Source organism: Poecilia reticulata, linkage group LG7, assembly GCF_000633615.1.
Source record: "Poecilia reticulata strain Guanapo linkage group LG7, Guppy_female_1.0+MT, whole genome shotgun sequence".
NCBI lineage: Eukaryota > Metazoa > Chordata > Actinopteri > Cyprinodontiformes > Poeciliidae > Poecilia > Poecilia reticulata.
The window spans coordinates 25,811,143-25,832,504 of record NC_024337.1 but is presented as its reverse complement, the minus strand read 5'-3'; the positions used below and the strand labels follow the sequence as shown (position 1 = coordinate 25,832,504).

Genomic DNA, 21,362 nt, shown 5'->3' with positions numbered 1-21,362 from the left:
AGTTGGGATCATTGAATAAAAAATAGAATTAATGTTTGTGAAAATGTTGAATGAGTGTAGCTATCATTTTGTCACAAAAGAAAGCTTTTAAAGGAAGTAATGGGTTCAAACTGGATGAAATGGGAAAGAAGCAAAATTAGTAGCCAGATCCATATGTGAAATATGGACCTTTCACACACATGTTTATATGCATGTTTTTTTTTGTAATAGAATAACATGTATACATATATATACACAATTACAGAAACATAGCATTTTTAACATCAACAACAAATACATTTTTTATATGTGAACATGATATTTTCTGACTATTGTGTTCATGATATAAGCTGGCGGTGTACTTATTTTGACCTCAAACTGAATCTTTTTTGTATTATTTTTGCTTGATGTTACTAAAAACACATAATTTTCCACGTGCACATTTAAAAAAAACAACAAAAAACCCCAAACATATTTCTTAACTTTTTTCATGTTTCTGATGTATATGTCAGTTCTAAACATCACCATGAATGTGTTATGTTCTAGCCACACTAGTAACTGATAACATTGTAATATTTCACAGCGATGCAACTTGTGAATCGCTGCAAGTCACAATCCATGAAGTGGTTATGTGTATTGAAGGCTGCATGAATTTTGATTTTAGCGCTAACGCTCGCCTACCTCTCACACTTAGCCTACCGAAACGCACAAACATTTTAAAATTAAATTACAACTTTTGATTATTCGCGGGGCTAAACTCTCTCCACTCTATATGCATAGTGTATGAAGGGCATAACTCATAGGCTCTCCCAACAAGGTTGGCAGTGAAGATTTTAAGGGTGTGGCTGCAGAAGCTTCTGATCAGGCGGGTTTCCTTCTGCAAGCAGACACATAGAAAGAGAAAGAAGCAGCTAAGATAATAAGCCCTAATACCTTTTTTGATTCGTTTGGCTTATACTGCCTACATGGGAGATGTCAAATTTGAATCAGCGTTCAGAGGCAGGCTTACCTCTTGTTAATCTTGGGGCGGACATTCATCGACTCAAGGCGTGGAGAGCTTGATGGCGTCTATGGTTGTTGGACTGACAAATTGGAATTTGTCAAATTTCAGCTGCAGAGAGCAAAGTTTGGAAAAAAAATCAGTTCGACTACTCTCACCAGTGCCACCAAAAGAGAAGCAATGTACAGTGTCAGCAATTGGAAAGAGCCTCTGGGATATTACAAGTGAGAGAATCTGATGTTTCTCCACCCTGCAACCTGCTCTACTCGTCTGTTTAGGTTTTGTGACATCTGAGTTTGTCTAATAATAGTTACATAAATATAACTATTTGCGCTCATGCGAAAAAATGCTCTGCGGAGAATATTTTACTTTCTTCCAATCCTCTTTGCTCCCCTCTGTTACGACTTTCTCCACAACTGAGGGGATTAACCAGCCTGTCTGCCAGGATTCCAGTCTTATTGTTTGTGAAATGACCAAAATCTTGGGTGTGGTAGAAGGAAGGAGAAAGTGTCTCCATCAGCCAGAGGAGTAATTAAAAACACCCACCAAATTGCTGAAACCAGACATCTACATCAAATAACATAAAAAAATAAAAAAACCTTCTTGCATATAATTATTTGAAAAATTGTGCCCAAGGATGTACCAGACATTTGCAGCTCCACAATTATCTTCCTGATACTTTGGCTGGTTTCTTTTAACTTTCACATCGTGTCAAACAAGAAAGCAATGCGTTCCACCTGTAGCCTCCAAATAGCTTAAATGTGTTAGCTAACCAATCCGAAGTTCCCCCCTTCCCCCCAAAAAAAGAGAAAAGCCATCATTATCTGAGCTTTCCCTTGTTTCAAGGCAGAGTAATCATTCTGCATGTACATTTGTAATTTTGAAGAGATAAATAAATCATATTAATCACATATTCCTTGTCTTTTTGCGAAAGTTAGCCAACAGATACGATATTAGTGTTTTTAACTGAGCTAAAATAATGAGATGTCTGGTCTTATCAGGAGAGGGGCATGTGTTTCTGTTCGGTGTGTGTGAACGTCTGCTCTGAACTGTAAAGCTGGCCCAAGTTCATGTCATGTCTGCTGGAGAAGAAAAGGTCCCTAATCAGGTACAGGTTAAAGAGTGATTTATAAATTTACATGTTTTATGGTGGTTCTCAGACACTTATCTGTCCACAAGTTGTATAGTAGTTTTGAGGCTGCAAGGGATCCAGTGTTTTTGGAACTATAACGAAGAGACAATGATCAGTTGGGAAGAACAAAGTGACACTTGAGCAAGTCTACAGAATAGCTTGAAAACAAACAAACAAAAACAAACTCACTCTCTACTACTTAAATCCTGCAGTGCCTTAATACAATTTGGAGTCATGGTCTTCTTGCTGAGGTGCCGGTCTATCAGCAGCAGTCTAGGTAACACTTTGCAAACAGTTGCAACACTATCAGGATCTGCTTCTTTTTGCCATTCGGTGTCAGCCAAAGCCTTCCCAAGTTCAGGCAAAATCTTCGGTGCTACAGAGAAGAGACATGGTGAAACCTTATTTCACATAAATGAAATTCATGACATTGAGTGCAGTCAGTGTATGCTCCATAGACATACAGGTGCATCTTAATAAATTGAGATATTTTTTAGATTAGTAGAGTGCGCAGGTCTCCTGCCCTGCTGGAAACTAAAATCACAGTCTCTGATCGAACACAATGACAATGATTCCCCAAAGCATCACTGTCAAAAAATTCAAACTGGACCTCTGGCAACTTGGATCCTCCGTCTCGTTTCGCTTCCTCCGGACCCTGGCACATGCATTCCTAAAAAAACATCTAAATTTACTCTCATCTTAAAAGATGAGGTTTGACAAGGCCAATCCATTTACTTCTTAATGAACATATTGTGACTCCTGAAGCTCTGACTAAATTCAAGTCACTCATTGTGAATCTCCCCCTCAAACATTTTAGTTTAATTTGGTTCACAGTCCTCTCAATGCTGTGGTTATTCCTGTGGCTTGTGCACCTTTTTTTAAGCTAGATTTTCTTTCTTCCACTCAGTTTTCCATTCATATGCTTGAACCGAAAGACAGCTTTTTCTAAAAAGAGAGACTTAGATATAGTTTTTTTTAATATGCATGTTTTTCGGTAAGGGTTGCACAGTATCATCACAATATCAATGTGCACATTAATAATACTGGAATGAACTGATTTTATTGTCATATTTGTTACCTGTGAGTTAATTGAAAATAATTTCTTAATGGTCCTGTTGTAATATTTTAATTCATTTGAGGTTCTCAGGTGTAAGTCATGATTATCATTATGAAAAAAGAAAAAAATCCATTAAGGAAAATTTTATATATGAATATGACGCACAAAGGCGCAGTTGGTAGAAAGAAGGTTCTGGGTTCGATTCCCGGCCCGGGGTCTTTCTGCATGGAGTTTGCATGTTCTCCCTGTGCATGTGTGGGTTCTCTCCGGGTACTCCGGCTTCCTCCCACAGTCAAAAAACATGACTGTCAGGTTTACTGGTATCTCTAAAATTCTCCTGATGTGTGAATGTGTTATCTGTGCATGGTTGTTTGTCCTGTCTGTTTCTGTGTTGGCCTGGCAACCTGTCCAGCGTGTACCCTGCCTCTCGCCCATTGACTGCTGGAGATATAAACCAGCACCCCTTGCGGCCCTGCAAGGCTAAGTGTGTTAGAAAATGGGAGGATCATGAGTCTACCATGGCTTTTACATCTGGAAACAGTCCATCCTATTTGAAAATAAAGGTTGCTTCTTACCCATCTGGGTTAGCAAACTGGGTTTGCGAGACATGTTATCCAGAAGAGAGGCATACGTCTTTTGAGTAACTTTGGACCGCAATAGACTGGGCACGAGACAATTGTCTGAAAGTTGGTTGAGCAAATGTTCACTCACAGCTACAGACCCCTGAAACACAAGACGTGTACATACATTTCAGTTGTATGTACCACTTCAGTGAAGCTGTTCATATTTACACAGATTTAGTTTTTAACATTTTCTACTACTAACCTTATGGTTGCTTGCAGTGAGGTTCTGCATGGCACCGCAGCTGGCCTCCTTAATGACATCGTTTTCGGACGACTTGAGCAGCGCAACATACGCATCTGTGGCTTTTGAGTTGTACAACCACTTCACCTCTGATCCCAGGGTTGTCTCATCACTGCCTTCTCCTAAGTCTTGTGGTAGGTTTGAGAAAATCTGAGCAGAGAGAAAAGCAGTTTAGGACCTAAAATGTGGTCATCGTGATTTGGGTCACGCTTCTTGGTTAACACCCACCGCATCTTTAGCTTTTCTGCTTCTAGGACTGAAGCATCCAACTGTGGGGCTTTTCCTACCCTCATGATTATCAGATCGAACCTCTGCTGAGTATGAAGCCTCCGGACACTCTTTCCATAGTTGGTATGTCAAGTTATGGAGAGTGCACACACAGTTCTCCAAAGGCTATAAAATGAAAACAAGAAATAAAACAGATCATGCAGGACAACATGTCCTAAAGTAATTTTTTCTATAACTATATTTGTTAGCTGAGACATGTAGCAACAGGCTACATGCACCAGTCCCTGAACCAAAATTAACACAAATAAGAAATACTAATAAAAGGGATTCTACATAATAATGAAGCTTGGTAAATACTCCAACTGTGCAGGTACATTTAAACTCAAAATTATTTATTTAAACGACACCAACAATGACGGTTGTGACGAAGTGTGTTTATTTACGCTTACCTTGTCATCTAGTCTCCCTTCCTTCTCACATGATGAAATGTATGTCACCAGGGCCTCAATAAGGTTTTCACACTCTCTCATTTTTTGCCTGTGAGGTGATGAGCCGCTGCTCAGGTTCCTACATGCACATCATTCATCATTGCTCATTATTACGTGGTTTCATGTACATGCACCACACAAATGGTCAGAAAATGTAAAAACAGATTTTCAGTTCAAGCTAATTTTAATGTTGAATATTACCTGAGTAAATACCAAAATATATAGATATAATTAAGTTATAATAGCATTTATCACAGGGAAAAAAAGATTTTCAAACCAACCTATCGAATGGCAAAAATCAGCTGTGAAATCCCAATAGTGGCTAACCAAACACAATTCATTTTAGAGCGTTTGGACGACTGGCAAAACATGAATGAACAAGTCTAAAAGCTTCTTGGTGATGCCCAACACTTTTGGGAAAATACTCTGTAATTTGACAAGACAAAGGTTGTCTCCAACACATCTATCTGGTGTAAAACTAATAGCATTTCATAAACATAACACCATCGCAGCAGGTTAACACAGAGGTGGCGATGTGATGGTCTGGGACCGGTTTGTCGCTTTAGGACCTGGACAACTTGCTGATGGAACCATACATTCTGCTGCCCAATAGAAAGCACCAGTTTGTAACCAGAAACTTGGACACATTTGCGTTATGCAGCTGGACAGAGATCAAAAGCAAGTCCTATATGCTCCAAAAACATCTGTTTAGTTTGACTATCTGACTGAGAGGCTGCGGCAAGACCTCAAATGGTTGTTCATGTGCAAAAATCCTTCTATGTGGGTAATTTAAAAATGATTCTCCAAAGAGGAGCTGAGCCATGGCAACGTGATAAAACTCAATGGAAGGTCCTGCAAAGATCTGATAGACATCAAGGATGCACAACAGGTTATTAGGTTTAGAGGTAATTACTTTTTCACATATAGCCTATGTTGTTTTTTTTAATGCCTTTTTTTCCCCTGATAAATGGAATGATATTTGAAAACTGTTCGTTGTATTTACTCAACTTTGTTTTTACCCGATACATTTTGATGCTCTGAAAAATTTTACAAATGCAAACACAGAAGGAAGAAATATATTTACCTCAAGCAGCCGGTGGCAAAATAAAAGACTTCTGGATCTACATGTTCTGCGTCATCCTTTGGGATGCTAAATGGCACCACCACATTCTTAGTCAGAGCGATAAGTGCTGTCGAAGTCAGCTCAGTCCTCAGGTCGTCAACGGAAGACAGGTTCCAGAGTAGGCCTTTTTTTAAAAAATACATATATATTACTGTTTTAATGCATCAGCATTTTACGCAACTACTAAAACACTTTTCCTAATCCCACAGTTCTCACTGTTCCTTTCTAATGTGTAAATGCATCACTCTTTCAACAAATCTTAACTATTAAGTCCAGTAAAATGAGTATCTTTGTCTTTAGATTAAAAATAATTCTAAGCAGAGCTGCATGATTCATCATAATTTCACTGTGTATAATGCCACAACCATAAAGAACTAGTGGGATTAAATATTTGGTAGGCCCTAATTTAATACCCACACCTAATTTAAACCTTAGAGACTGAGATGCTACAGATCAGCTGGTTAATTGCATATAATCGTCATAATATTCAAAAACAATATAACAATGTCCTGTTTTCTCAGTAAAATCCAGCCTTAATTTTTGAGATCAGGCGTCCCTACCAGCGAGTTGTCTCTGCGTTTCAGTAGACTTTGTGTTCTTCATTTGGTTCAGGATCTTAGCTACGCCACCGGAATTCTGAACTTCCTTCTTGTTTTCATCGTGCTGGAAGACGAGATTTCTCAGAGCACTAGAAGCAGCCCTTAGTAAGTTTGGGTTGCTGCTGTCCAGCATGTTCACCAACCGTGGAATTCCATTATACGTGTAAACCTGCAACAAAAAATTGTGATTGGGAGACAACCTGTTATTTCTGGTTTATGATTAGAGCGATTTCTCAGGATTTTTTTCAAAGCTGCCATTTTTGATGAAGTGACAATTTTATTCTCATCAGAGAGAATAAATATATCTTTTCACAATCAACATAAAGCTTTGATTTTGTTAAAAAAAAAAATTTAAATATCAAAAATCTAGTTTCTGTCATTTCCAAGTATGAACAAACTGACAATAGTATTCACTAGCGTGTCTTGTAAAGCACTCCTTCCCCTTGGTGCAACTAAATGCCTTTTTTTTCTTCCCCTTTTTACATTTTATGTGATAAACACAAAGTATGCACAGAGCTGCAAAGTAAGAGGAAAAGGATAAAGTGTTTAATTAGAAGTAAAAAAATGTAAAAAGTGTGGCATGTATTTGTGTGGAGTCCCCCGAGTTTGTTCCTTTTTATTGGATGTTTACCTCGTCTGCATATCTAAACTGAAATGTTTCATTATTATTCATGGCAAAATAGCTCAAACTCATGGATGGAAAGCATTTGTGAAGATCAGCTGTCAAGAGAATTTAGCAACTAATTTTACACTAGACTTTGAAAAAATAAAATTCACTTTGCTCTAAACCATTCCATTGTTCGTTAAATGCTGTGTTTCTGCAAACATGCCTCCATTCGCCCAGTTATAAAAGACCCTACATTGTATGCGATTCCTTCTGGCAACAGGATGCATGCGGTATACCAACCTCGTCTTTGACTGATTCGTTACTGAAGCAGACATGTTGGATATAGTTGGCCCCACATTGCTGGTAGCTCTCATCAGAGCTCACCAGGTAATCCAGGGCCTGATATAAGGTTAAATTATCTTGCATGTTTCCTGTAGAGTTCACCCTATAAGAAAACACATAGGAATTGAAGACACAGTTGGCAATTATGTGTTCAGAATTTAAAGGGGAGGAAAAAAGAATGCCTAATAAATATAATGAATCAAAGCAAAAGGCAAGGAGTAAACTAACTAAACTCACATGGATGACTGCTCGATTTGGGACACCCTAATGGAGCCCAACTTGCCATTGGTTTGAGACTGGTTGGAAGGTGGCCGGAAAATGCGTGATTGACTCTCGGTGAAAGACGGGCCATTAATTGTTGAACGGGTCTCTTTAGTAACTTGGATTTGGCTTGAATTGATCTGCCCTTTGGGTTTCTAGAAAAAGAATAATAGTTAACAAAATTATTTCGGTATTATTTTGGAATCTGGCAAGAACACTGCAGCAAGAGCTACTCACCATGCTAGGTGCCGGAGCAAGACGAGCTGAAATCAAAGAGGGGTCACTCTGACTGGGTTTCAGCCCATTGGGGCTTTTTGTCCAGGATGAGGAGTTGACTTGTTCCATGTTGGAGCTGACTAATCTTCCCTTCGTACTTTTAGTTGTTAGACTTCGAGTCTTCTGAACATTTACATGAATTGCAGGACAGAATAAAACTGAAGTTATTGGTTATGGTCCCAAAAATGAGAGAAAACAAATCAAAAATGAATACAACAGTTTTTGGCTGAAGACCGCAAACATTCCTGGGGTGTGTTCTTAAAGATTCTCAAATTGCTCTAAGCGAACTCCCTTCTTAGCCAAAAGCTTTGCGCCATAGAGAACTAACTTAAGAGCCAGTCAGTTAGTGAAAGGGACTCTGAGTGAGTAGATGACAGAAATTCCTATTTCAGTGAAGAGGTGTGGTTGACCAGATTGCTGGATGTGATGCTGTCTTCTAGAGACTGTGACCAACTACATAATAAAGTTTTATTTAGTGTTTTTGATCCATGTATGTGTGCTGTTGTTTTTTTTTTTAGCTCTGTTCCTTCTTTTTCTTATAAGGCATCATTTGAAAAACAGACTTTTAGGATAAAACAACTTTCACAATTATTGGAACATCTGGTGAACGTTTCAGTGTCAAGGTAATTCAAAGTGATTTAAATCATAAAAGCATCATACAGTCATCAAGTCTGAAACAAGCAGTAAACATTACACTTTGCCAAATATCAAGAAAATGCATAAATATGTTGATCAATGTTCCAGTTACTGCTAATCGGAGGCAGCTGTAAACAGGCGAGATCTTAGCCTTGAATTAACTGAACTCTGTGTCTCAGACGTTTTCTGGTAGGTAGTTTGGTATTAGAGGTGCATAGAAGCTGAACGCTGCTTTCTCCGTGTTTGGTTCTGGTTCTGGTTCTGGGGATGCAAAGAAGACCAGAACCAGAAGATCTGAGAGGTCTGGAAGGTTGATACGACAATAACAGAACGACAGCCAAAATACATTTGTTTGGTTAGTTTCATAAACTAACTTTTGTTGGTTCATAAACTAACCATAGTTAGGTCATAAACTTTTGTTAATGTTAATTCAATGTGTGAAAGCGTGGCCAACAGGGACTGAATGGCTTTGTTCAATTCCTCTGGTGTCATTTCTAAAACAGAAAATCAATGTGATCGCTCACAACTTCTCCTGTTTTCTGATTGGCCCCTTTTTTTGAGCAGCGTTGCACTGGAAGCTAATGGCCAGGCTAGCACACAAACACCCACGCACATTATTTGAATATTCCCAAGTAGGACGGAGTCAAATTCAGAAGAGTCTGAGCGACACAAGAGATGAATACAAACATTGTTACATAAAAATTAAAGGTTTGGCAGGGAAAAAATGTCCAGTAAAAACTTGATCAATGAACATCAGTGAAGAAAGAAGCAACTTTCTCTTTGCAGAAAAGTCATTAATCAAAGTTCCACCTGTCTGCAGCTGACATTTTGACATATTTAATTAATCAGGAAGGAGAACTAGGTTATGTGAAAGTTATAGGAAGAGGCTTGCACAGTTGATCTCCTGGTGTTTTAAGCCTGACACGGTGCTGAGAAAGCACACGCATATCACCAAGGGACTTGGCAGGAAAAATTGAAAAAGATATTCAAAATAACGTTTGAATATCTTTAGCTTCTTTGAAGCAGTATTTGGAAACATCCACAGATACAGCGAGTTGTTGCATGTGGTCTAAACTGGATCAAGTAAGATTCACTGACTGAATTAGAACTGTATGAGAAACGCAATGGATATGCAGTGGGGTGAAGAAACACAGTTCTGGAGAAAACTTAAGGTTTTAATAAAAGCCAGTTTAGCAGCTTTTAAACACGCCTCCCTTTAATGCTGTGTTTCTCAGCTTCGGGCAAGTTGTCAAATAAGATAGACTCATATTTTACCGTAAAATAATTCTACAGCAGCCAAAAATTGAAACGTATGCTATCATCAAATGATCTTGCATGTACAACGACATTCAGTGTTTATAAAGTATTATCTAACAGAGGCTGTGGCTCCTAAAATAACAGGAAACTACAGAGATTACAAGATAAACGTCACTGATCTTTCTAGCTCAATGAGTCCCTGAAGGCAAGAATAAACGGAGATCGGCCACTGAATAAACAAGTTTCACGTCTGTAAAATATTAACTAAATGTTTTTTGGGGGGGGGGGGGTTTCAACTCGGAAATTAAACATATACATTTTTGTGGACTACTAATTCAGCAATGATGGCAATTCACTTTAGCACATTATTATTCTTTCCTGGATTTCAGGGAATAAGCTACATAAAGTTGCACATGCTGTTCACCATAGCTGAACATATCCAAAATTATTCTTACAGAGAAATAAAATACGGCACAACATGAGGTGTGGATTGTGCACCTTCATCAGAACAGGCAACACCAACATGTTCCCTAGAAATGCCTCACTTCCGTGTAAGCAGGTCAGGTCAGGTCAGGCCAAATCACCATAAATACATGCACACACCCAAACAAAAAGCCACGTAAACACACCCTACTGAAATTTGGATTACAGAATAGTTCATCTTAGTACACGCATATTGAATCAGGAGTTTTGTAACAGAGAGTGACACTTTTCTTTTTACACAGCTATTGACAAAAGCAAACAAACACACAAGCATATGTATGCAAAAAAAAAAAAAAACTAATTAGTTTTTCTGCAAAGCATTGCAGCTACTCTGTTTGTTCAAATATCTAGCCATTCATTGTCTGTCAGTTATCAGAGACCGGGTCATTGAGGTAATGTATGCTGGAGGGAAACTCAGTCAAGCCTTTGCATGTAGACACACTCCGGCTCATTCTAAGGGAGACCATAGTGACTTGTATTCAGGATCTTGTTCTATTGATCATGATTCATGTCTCATGGCCAGGGGGGAAAGTTTGAATATAAATTGACCGGTAAATTGGAGACTTTAGGTTTTTGGCTCAATCCCTTCTTTACCATGACGAGCCAATCTGACACCTGCAAAACTGCAGATGTGGACATAATTTGCCTACACATCTCCTGCTCCAACCTTTCATCACTCATGAACAAGACAAACCTCCTTCACTGGACCCTCAAACTAGAGCACAACTTGTTCAGAGTAAAAACCATGTCCTGATGCTCAGAGGAGGTGACTTTTTAATGTTCAGCCGCCATAAATACTAATCTTGAGATCGCATAGGGGGCTCCTCGAGGATCCTTTTTGAAACACTTCAAATTAAGTATCTAATTGCTTCTCAGTAGTTCACTACTCTCCACTACAAGCAATAAACCTGGAATTTATTTATATTTCAAACAACACTTTCAGTATTTCTAAGCTCACTTAATTTCACTGTGTATATATATATATATATATTTTTTTTATATTGGTCCTGCTCTGTCCTTTATACTGCTATAACAATGTAAATTTCCCCACTGTGGGATTAATAAAGGAATATCTTATCTTATCTTCTCCTAACTCAGGTTATGAAGTATTCTAATCTCTCTCAATTATCTTCTTACACTCAATTATCTTGTGAATCAATGGTGCTATAAAAATGAACTTGCTTTTATCAGCAATATAAATTATCCATTACTCAACGCTGCCATAATGTGAACTCAGAATATTACATATTGGTTTCTCAGCAACATGTTTTGGTTAACACCCTCAGTAAGGATTTCAATTACTGCTTTCAGGTAATACAAAATAGGAAGGGGAAAAAAAGCATGTAGTTCAGCAAATTATTTTTTTATGTCTTTCCTCAATGTAAGAAATTTGATTCTTTTAAGTCTATTTCTAGCCATTCACCCCAAATCGGCTTTTAATGACTTGTTGCAGCAATTTGCAAGACATTTCTTCTCAAATTATATCCAACATAGTATATATATATATATATATATATATATATATATACACACACACATCAACACACAGACTCGTTGCCATTAATACTAACAACAGGGCTGCTAATTAGGGGTGCTTCCCTCTATCTCACTATTTTTTAATAACCTTTTTCCTGACCTTATATAGTTGTCATAGCATTTACAATTAGTAGCAAAGTCCTGCATCGCTTTTTCTTTTACATATTACAAATACATTTAAGATTAAGCGCGTTATATTGACAACTTATCAGCTAGCAGTAGTCATTGTTGCCCTCCTGCACGGATATGGGGGGGCCCAAGATCATGTGGCTGCAAAAGGTCCATAGGAAATATTTGAGGTAAATCATGTAGTGTTAAGGATGAAGATGAAATGAGCCAACTATTTAACAGAAGTACTTCATCTTTGTCACTTTAACAAACTATAATATGGTCTTTTCTTGTAGAGTCTTTGAAAGAAGCAGAAGTCTGTGCTCCGATTACCGACACATGATGCTGACACAGAAAGAGAGACAGAGAGAGAAACAGTTACCTTATTGTGGAAACCGGCTGACCCGCTGGAGTTGGAGCGGCTGTAGGTGCTAGCTGCCCTATACTTGAACAGCCCAAAGTCAGAGGTTTTTGAAGTCGGTGGAGCAGGGCCTGTGGAAATAAAAGAGAAACGAGAAAGTAAAACCACTGAATCCTTTAAAAAAAAAAAGAAAAGTTTATACATACACTCCAAACCTTAGATATGGCTTTTATTTTAATAGTCTGACAGTTCTAAAGCTAGAATGAAAAACAGACATGAAATTGTCAGAATCAAGAGGATGGATGTTGTAGAGAGATGAGACAAGGTCTCGGACTCACGGCTGTTCTGGGCTGAGTGACAAGATTTCTGCTTGAAAAATTGTTTCCTTACCCTTCAAATTATTCAGAGTGGAAAAAAAGTCTACCTGGCATAAAGAAAAATGCCTTCAAGGCTAAATGAAGTTAAAATAAACACATTAGTAAAACCACTAACTACTATGTGTTGAAATTAGGAATAAGTATTTAAGCGTTTGAGGAGTGAAATAATTTTTTTAATTAAAATGTGCCATGATTTTAAGGAAAACAACTCTCGTGATAGAAAAAAAATGCTGCATATTGAAAAAAAATGCTGCATATTGAAAAAAAATAATAAAGCAAAGTCTTGCAGTAGAGTCAACCAGGCAACTCTTATAGATTGTTTTAAACTAAACACAAATTTGACTTAAACAGAATAGGTACTGTTTTAAAACAATTTTAATGTATACACACACACACACACACACACACACACACACACACACACACACACACTTCTCTGTTTCGTTTACGAATAAGAACTGGTTTCCCTCTAACTTTGAACAGCTTGGCAAAACACACAATTTCTAAAGCTTCTGCACCTCAAAACCTAAACATAAACACGGTACCTTAAAACAAGCTAAACGTTTTTCCGTAATCTGACCAACTGGTGTGATAGAACTGATTCAATTCAGAGAGGCAAATGTCTATAATTATGATTTTTGTTGCTGCATTGTGAATTTGTATATACATTGCTTTAACATTTTTGTATGGAACTCTAAATGGTTCATGTGAGCTCCCAGATATTAAAGTTCAAAGCAGCCCTGTGAACTCAGATGTGTGTGCGGTTCCAATCCTTATTTCTTCCCATAATTTAGAGTTTGAGAACTGTGAACACACCAATTAATTACCTTTGAAAACATTGTAAATCAGCATAAAAAAAAAACAAATTTTTGCAGTTTATTTTCAAACTGAGATAAAATTAGGGATTTAATTTCTAGCTTCCAACAAAAAAAATGTAACTTGTAAAAATGCATACAATCAGTAAATTTACTGCAGCAGAAGAACTTTTAACAGTTTTCATTTGATTTTCATTTCTAGAATAAATTAGCCAATTTTAATTATTTCATGTGATCCAATTTCATGTTGTGTTCACGCGCTTATTTTTCGTGGCAAATATTTCACTATTAAGTGACATTTGTGTTCATGCTCAAAGTGGCTGTAAAACAGTAAAGCTGTCGGCGTGTTAACTAAGCACACTAATCCTGTGATTTCATAGCAACATAAAATAAGCAGAACTAAATAGACTGCACTCTATGTTTTTCAGATTATGCAAAGGTCGTACTCGTTACTACATTTATACATTTTAGCAGCTCCCACCACTGCGTTTTGCAGGACAGGCTAATTCCAGGCGTTTTGTATTCCTGGAAAATGTTTGCTTTAACGATGTTTGACGACTTGCTACCTGAGGGGGGAGCGTCAATTATAGTCGACTGCTTGACATGACATTTATAAAGTACAAGCAACTTAAGTCTCGAAAAGTCTATTTTGTTGTCCCAACCTATCGAAACTGCGACGGTATAGTCTTGTCAACATTTTTAGTGTGTGCGTGTGTGCACGAGCGTCACTCCCACACCGAACTAGTTTGGACTAGAAATTGCAGCGTCCCCCCCCCCGGATTTCATCTACACACATCAAACGAGTGCCTAACCGTATCAAAAAAAAAAAAAAAAAAAAAGTCTGGGAACGGAGCCAGTTTGGTGAGTGACACCTCTGGAAATTTTAATGACGCACCTTTCCTCAGACAGCAAAACTAAACCCGAAAACTTTCAAACTAACTTTCCTCCACGAGACTTAACATAACTAAAAGAAATTGGTTTCCATACTTGTGGGACTCGTCGTGCCGTTCTTGTACTTCGATTTGCCTCTCTTAATGGTGTTGACCTGGTTCAGCACACGTTGCTGTCCCGAGCTCAGGTCCTTGTCGGACGGCGTCATGAGCGAGGTGTCCCCCGCGCTCCCGGGGTCCGTGGTCGATCGCAGCCCCATCATCTTCCCAAACTCGGATCCCTGACCTGGAGCGGGTGGGTCAAATGAGTTCTCCAAACGAGAGCTGAGGCCCCACGATGAAGAAACGCAGCAGCAACGGGTGCAGCGGGTAAGCCAAAGAGCTCACATATGGTAAATGTTCCCAGAGCAGAAGGTGTGGACTCCTCCCTCGGGGACCGCGCCCCTTAGAGGGCTAAGAAAAGTTCACATGCAGGTGTGGGGATAAAGGGTGGAGCACATGCGAGAGAGAGAGAGAGAGAGAGAGAGAGAGAGAGAAATCCATGACAGGCCATACATTGCAGTGCCCGCGCACATTTAAATATATGTCATTGTTGGGACCGTTGCAGAACTGCAGAGTGTTTGTGTTTTAACTTGCAAACTTTTCCAGCTGAAAGGTGAACTGAGGATAAGAGGTTCAAAGAGTCGTTTGATGCAGCTGATGATAAATGCAAATTTGATCATCCTAGTTGAACAAGTCATCAGAATAAAAGCTGTAGTGAAAATTAAAACAGCTTTTTCTGAAAATAAAAATAAATCCCAAAGACAGATCTGCATTATGTCAAATGTTCATCTTCCCAGCAGGACATTTATGTGCACAGACAGAGCTGCAGCGCATTAGTTTAGATCAAATCCATGCATTATCCCTCAAAATTATTTTTATTTGCATGTGCTCTTCATTTAGCCTGCGTAACCTTGAGACATTTTACGATGAAGAACCTGCAAATATTTTGGTGTCACATAGTATTTACAGCTGAAAGTGCAATGGGGTTTGTTACAAGATGAACTTGACTGCTTACCGTCTCATTTGCCCGTGAGGCAGACGGCGTGAGTCAGACTGGGAGGAGAAAGAATGAAAAAAGGGGGGAGGAGTCAAAGGATCAAGGAAAAGAAGAAGAGTTAGAGGGGGAGCAGTGACGATAGGAACACATGCTTTCAGCATAACCCGACTGTTTTGGCAAAGGTTCTGCAGGTAAGAGTTTCCCACCACACCCTTGTGCTGAGCAGCACCAAGGCAATAAATACCTGGGTTTCTGTTACTTACCCTACGTGCCAGTGAATCTCCAAAAAAAAAAAAAAAAAAAAAAAAATCGAAACTGCATTTGATGCCAACAAAAGCAATGGTTATATTCTGCCACTGATGCAATACAATCTAGAAGTAAATCGAATTCCATAGAATAAAATTAAAATTGTTTAATTTTATGTTTTGTCATAACGTCATTTGAGTTTTTACAGTACTGCTGCTGCATTATTGTCCTGCAAAACATTTGAAATGTGTTAGGTTGGGCAGCTAGCAGTTATGTTATGGCTAATGATGGCTGGGACTTTTAATAGCAACCAGTGGTATTTGCTGCATTTGTGTTGACCTGAGTCAAACTCTTCATCTCCAATGTAAAAAACAAAACAAAAACAATATTTAGTTCATGAGAATGAGATGATGAGGTGTTGAAACTTTTTTTCTATTTTTTGAGCAGGTAATGGAAGAATCTCCATTTTTTTGTTTTTGTTTCATGTTCTATTATTATTTTTATTTCCTTTATTTAACCAGGTAAACCCCATTGAGATCCAGATCTCGTTTTCAAGAGGGACCTGGGCAGAAGTCTGCAGTACACAGCAACCTAATTGCCTTGGTCCCAGAGGAGCTGATCACACAGTCCACATTCCTTTAGGCAGTGGTGGGTACTGTACTTAAGTAAGTTTTTCGTGTATCTGTACTTTACTTAAGTAGATTTAATAATGGATACTTTCTACTTTTACTCCACTACATTTTACAGTAAGTATTACAGTAAGTATCTGTACTTTCTACTTCACTACATTTCTACAAAACTGTCGCGTTGCTCGTTACATCCAAGTTGCATTGCTCTTTTTTTCCCTTAAAATGTGAAGTTGAAGGACTTAAGGTGGCGCCGTAAAATCCAAGCAATAACGTGACTTACTTGTCTGTTGTCACCAGGGGTGAAAGTAAGGGGGTACGGCAGGGTACTACGTACCCCTAAAAGATTTAGCGGGGGTACGCAGTACCTGTAAGAGAGGGGAGCGGCTGTCTACTGTAAAACATCAATGGGTTCACTGTGCAGCCGTGAGTGCGCCCACTAATCAGCTGTGACTGATTAGTTTTTCAAGAACAATCTAAAACACGACTTAATCAGTTAATAAATAGCTTTTTTCTAATTTCATATTGTTTCTGAACTGTTCGTGCTTTAATAGAGCAGCGGTGTAACATGACGATCGCGGAAGGTTTTGAGTTGATCTTGGCACTAGGTGACAAACTGAACGCCGCCAGGATGATGAGACCAGCATGTCCTCCTCTGACTCGCTTAAAACTTTCGTAGCTTTATGAAAGTACAACAAAAAAAAAATCAACAAAATGTGTTCAAATTAATGACCCAACAAACAATCTCAGTAATTATTGTTTCAATAAGGTGTTGCGCRATTCTGTGCGTTTTGGTTCCATGATCAAAATAACGAGCAGAACAGGAGTTTAAAATTAACTAATCAACCACCTCTGTGTTCATGAGAGGTTTATTAATGATCGCAAAATAAATATCAAGCCTGCAAACCTAATATCGTAACGGACTGAATGTTATGTCTTTAACATAATCTCGGGTCGGCTTGTGGAGCGCAGGAGGTTGCCATGGCAACAGGTGTGCTTTAATGACAGAGACGGAGAATAAAAAGGTGCGAGTGGTTTAGAGTTGATCACCTGTTCGGGTTGTTTATCTTATTTTACCTTTGTCTTGGTGCATCACAGTCGCTGTAGTTTTCGAACGTTCAATAATCGACAAACTTGGACTAATTACCTCGTTCTTTGTGAGTATAAGTCATTTACAACAAACATCAAACACGGTAAATATGTTTCATTAGGTATTTAACAAACAAATGGCTTCTACCGCGATGATTATGTGAAATTAAATTGTCTAATATAAAAAAGATGTTTGGTGCTGTCGTGCTCAGAGTCTGAGAGGCTTGTCCTTTATCAAACAACTTTGATTTTTTCCTCTTATTTAGTGGAAATATTGATGTTGAGACTTTCTCCAAAATGATAACCTTTTTCAACCTTTATAGCTCCACTGTTGAAAATGAGACACTAACAAATGACAGTCCATATACATTCATAAAATCCAGTCCAACATCTGGTTTGAGGTGATTCCTCTGGAACCTGTTGGAGGAAAAATATCCCAACTTCAGAAGATGAGCTTTTAACCTAACAGAGCTCTGTGGTTCCTCCTATCAGTATGAGATTCAGGGTGAGGAGTCGCCATGTTAGGAAGAGAAGTGGAAGCTGCAGGATCTTCAGAACAAACAGGTCATGATGCTGGGCTACTGATTATCCCTCTGTCTGGACACAGGAACAATATAACCAGTTTAAAAGCTAAAATGAATGGTTATATGCCAGACATGGAAAACTGGGATGCATTCCATGCCATGATGTTGCAGCCAGTGGGCTGAGGGAAATACAGCTTTATTTTGTAGCAATTCAAGAGCTACCCAGCTTTTATTGCTTCGCAAAAAAATTAATTAGCACAGAAACTCCAAAGCACACAAAGAAGTTATATATAGCTATATATAATTTTATTTATTTATTTATTTATTTGTCATAGTACCCCCAAGAATTTAAAACTTTCACCCCTGGTTGTAACCCATCACCTCCACCTTTACTCGCACGCAGAGTTCCAGACATGCGCAGTGGTTTTCTCTGAGCGGGAGAAGATGTCTAATTGTCAGTAATATAATAACGCTGCATAAATCATAAGATATGGCAACATGTAAAATCAGCAGTGCTTCGCTTTCACAGACGGTGGGGACTTCGTCCAACTTTTAGCGTCACTTGGAAGGAAAGCTTAAAGAAAGGTAAGCTATGTGGACATGATGTTAGCAAAGCTAGCTGTACAGAGAGACATATGTTGCATCTGCGATGAAAAAAAGTTGTCACTCATGCGCTGAATTATTGTGTGGAGGTGTTGACTGAGGTGTCGCATATATGGGACAACGCTGTGACCAAAGTGCAATATAGTAATATGACATTCAGGAACGATTCTTCTGGACGGATCTTTACTAAGGTTGATAGGACTGAAGCCTCACTTTTGATAGCAATTTTGTGGAAGCAATTTTGATAGGTACACTTATTTTTATTGTGTCATGTAGCTCGGGGTGCTGGTCTTGGTCTTGATTTGGTCTCGGGTTCGGTAGTCTAGACTACAACTCTGCTACGTGGCTCCTTGGTTCCATGTCCTCCACTGCCCACCCTGTCAGTTGGATTTCTTTCAAAATAAATGCCACTAGTGGCAAAAAAAGTGCAGTTCATGTTATGTTAGGACAGGAGACAAGATGTTTCCATCCTTGAAATTATTATGCATAGAATCACATATCTAAATCTAAACTATGTTACAGAGTAAACAATAAAACATGCTTTGTCTGTGGCATTGTTAATTAAAATGGCACATTTCGGATGTATTAAAATTAAATACGATTGGAACACTTAATGACATTAGCGATTAGGTAATGCATTCAGCAGGTACTTTTACTTTTACTAAAGTATTCTTAAAAGCCAGTACTTTTTTACTTTTACTTAAGTAAAATGTTAATATGGTACTTTTACTTGAGTACATTTTTGTCTGTGTATTTGTACTTTTACTTAAGTAAATTTTTTGAGTACGTTCTCCACCACTGCCTTTAGGTACTGTGAAATAGCTGTTTAATTTTTTGCTGAACTGGAATCCTAAATCCGTTACCAAACCTACCATCTACAGTTTAAATGTCCATTTTGACCACTTGACTTGAAAAGCCTTTGTGAGACTTTTCAAGAAGATGAGTCATTTCACTAAGGACTTTAATTCAAAAGTTGTAGGCCATACTCACACAAAGACTATTTTCTTACCGTCTTAGATTTATTATTCTCTAAGGTAGTGACTATGTGAAACAAGTTCTGCAATATAAAGTGTTCTTTTTTTGTGGTGAGTCTTCATTGGCTTTAAAGCTATTGTGTTGGTAGGTGGAGCCACACAGATCACGTTAATGGCTGCCAATAAAAAGCACCAAGAGCATTTATTTGGAAACTCGGAAAACAATAACAAAGACCCAAGCAACCGCACCTATTACATATCAATACTCTGCCACATTCCTGTCATTTAGCACGTTGTTCATTGGCTTCAATGTTAGGCCTGTCGTAAAAAAATCAATTCGTACACCGTTTGTGATGAAAATTAATTAATTGCAAACAAGCTCAAGATTTTCCATTTGCATGATTTATTGCTTTTCCCCGTTTACTGAAAACATTGTGACAAATGTCTTCAGTCTCGTGATTTGGTCTCAGCTAGACCGTTTTTGAAGGACAATTTTCATCACAGAGACTTCATAACTAATTTTATTTGATATTTCTGTCATTTTATTTTGGATTTTTGAAATGTCTTCCAGTTCCAGTGTTAAATATTCATTTTCAGAATGAATTTAAAGTCTATTTAAAGTCTATTGATCTTTGATAATGTCCATTTTCATTATTGTGCCATTGCCATTATATTACTCAAAAATAGTCTCAAAGCGACAATATTATAACCTATCACAATAACTTATAGGATAATTTATTGTACAGCAAAATTTATAATCCTGACATGCCTATTCAATGTATGCCTGAATATCCAAATTTAAATAAAAATCCCTTGGTTTATGTGACATTAGCACTGAACATTTGTACGGACAAGATTAACACACCTCTTACCCACTGACAATTTGTATTGCATGTACTTTCTGCAACCAGAACAGAACATAAAAGTTAAAAAAATATTTCAATACCTGATTATTCTTACCTTCAAGACCAAGACTTTGAATTTCTTCAAACTTAAGGAATAGTAACACTAACAAAAGTGCTGGATAATCAAATAAAAGGACAAGCTGGGAGAAAACAAAAATGAAGGCAGCAAATCTTTAAGTGAGACAGGTTAAAACGATGCATGTAAAGAGAATAAACTTCTTCAGGCAAGGTGTAATTTAACTCACTGCTTAGATAGCCTGACATTATAGCACCACCTAGAAGAAAAAATAAGTACTGCACTTTCCAGGGAAGACAATTTGGAAAAGTTGCTTATAATAAAAGGTACTTTACATTATTCTAAATGTGGATTGTGTTGTTAATTGCTGCACATTTTAATCATAATCATAGTCCTAAAATATAATCTTGTATTAATTGCAATACCACCATTTGTGGTCATAATTGTAGCAGATTAAAATAAGAACAGTGGATTCCATCCTTTACATATGTGCTAAATGCTTCCAGGGAAAGACATTTTCCCCCATGGCTAAATCATTTTTAGACATGTTCAAGTCTCAGGACGTTTTCTTTTTTTAAATAAAATTCCTTGCTTCATCTAAAGAAGAACAAAATAAAAACACCTACTGTGCATTAATGTCACTCAGTTTACTCTGATACCCAACAATAAAGTCCCGTGGAACAAACTGCCTTCAGAAATCATCAAATTAGTTAGCAGTCGATAAATATGAAACTTAAAAGAGTAAATTCAGCAGTAATGTGAAGTCCTCAGAAGTTTCCTTTAGCACGTCAATGGGGGAGGAGGGTCAGGTAAGTACTTGGAGCCAAGAAGAAGAGGAAGAAGGTGCTCCACTCAGACGAAAGGAAGCTTAAACCTTGTGAACTTAATGTGGAAGAAAACTATCATCACCATGAGCATACC

At 38.0% G+C, this 21,362-nt stretch overlaps 1 protein-coding gene across 2 annotated transcripts; it reads right to left on the bottom strand.

Moving 5' to 3' along the window:
• Window positions 1-519: 519 nt before the first annotated feature.
• On the bottom strand, window positions 520-14,857 carry pkp1a (plakophilin 1a). Of its 2 annotated transcripts, none has more exons than XM_017305734.1 (15): window positions 14,517-14,857; window positions 12,359-12,468; window positions 7,918-8,076; window positions 7,657-7,835; window positions 7,378-7,522; window positions 6,432-6,639; window positions 5,833-5,995; window positions 4,710-4,827; window positions 4,261-4,425; window positions 3,994-4,182; window positions 3,744-3,891; window positions 2,301-2,487; window positions 2,119-2,203; window positions 989-1,090; window positions 520-856 (listed from the first exon to the last, which is right to left on the bottom strand). In XM_017305734.1, the coding sequence occupies exons 1-14, from the start codon at window positions 14,680-14,682 to the stop codon at window positions 1,022-1,024; spliced, it is 2,091 nt and encodes a 696-aa protein (XP_017161223.1). In that variant the 5' UTR covers window positions 14,683-14,857; the 3' UTR covers window positions 520-856; window positions 989-1,021. The 2 variants fall into 2 exon arrangements, with proteins under 2 accessions (XP_017161223.1, XP_008412004.1); XM_008413782.2 differs by having other exon boundaries at window positions 7,918-8,079; window positions 14,517-14,856.
• Between the last annotated feature and the right edge of the window lie 6,505 nt (window positions 14,858-21,362).

Bases quoted from the DNA above. Each gene is read 5' to 3' on its own strand.
- pkp1a (XM_008413782.2), bottom strand. From the start codon at position 14,682: ATGATGGGGCTGCGATCGACCACGGACCCCGGGAGCGCGGGGGACACC. The intron at 7,836-7,917 runs GTGAGTAGCTCT...TTCTTTTTCTAG, and splicing joins TTGCTCCGGCACCTAGCATG to AAACCCAAAGGGCAGATCAA. The intron at 5,996-6,431 runs GTAGGGACGCCT...TTTTAAAAAAAG, and splicing joins AACGCAGAGACAACTCGCTG to GCCTACTCTGGAACCTGTCT.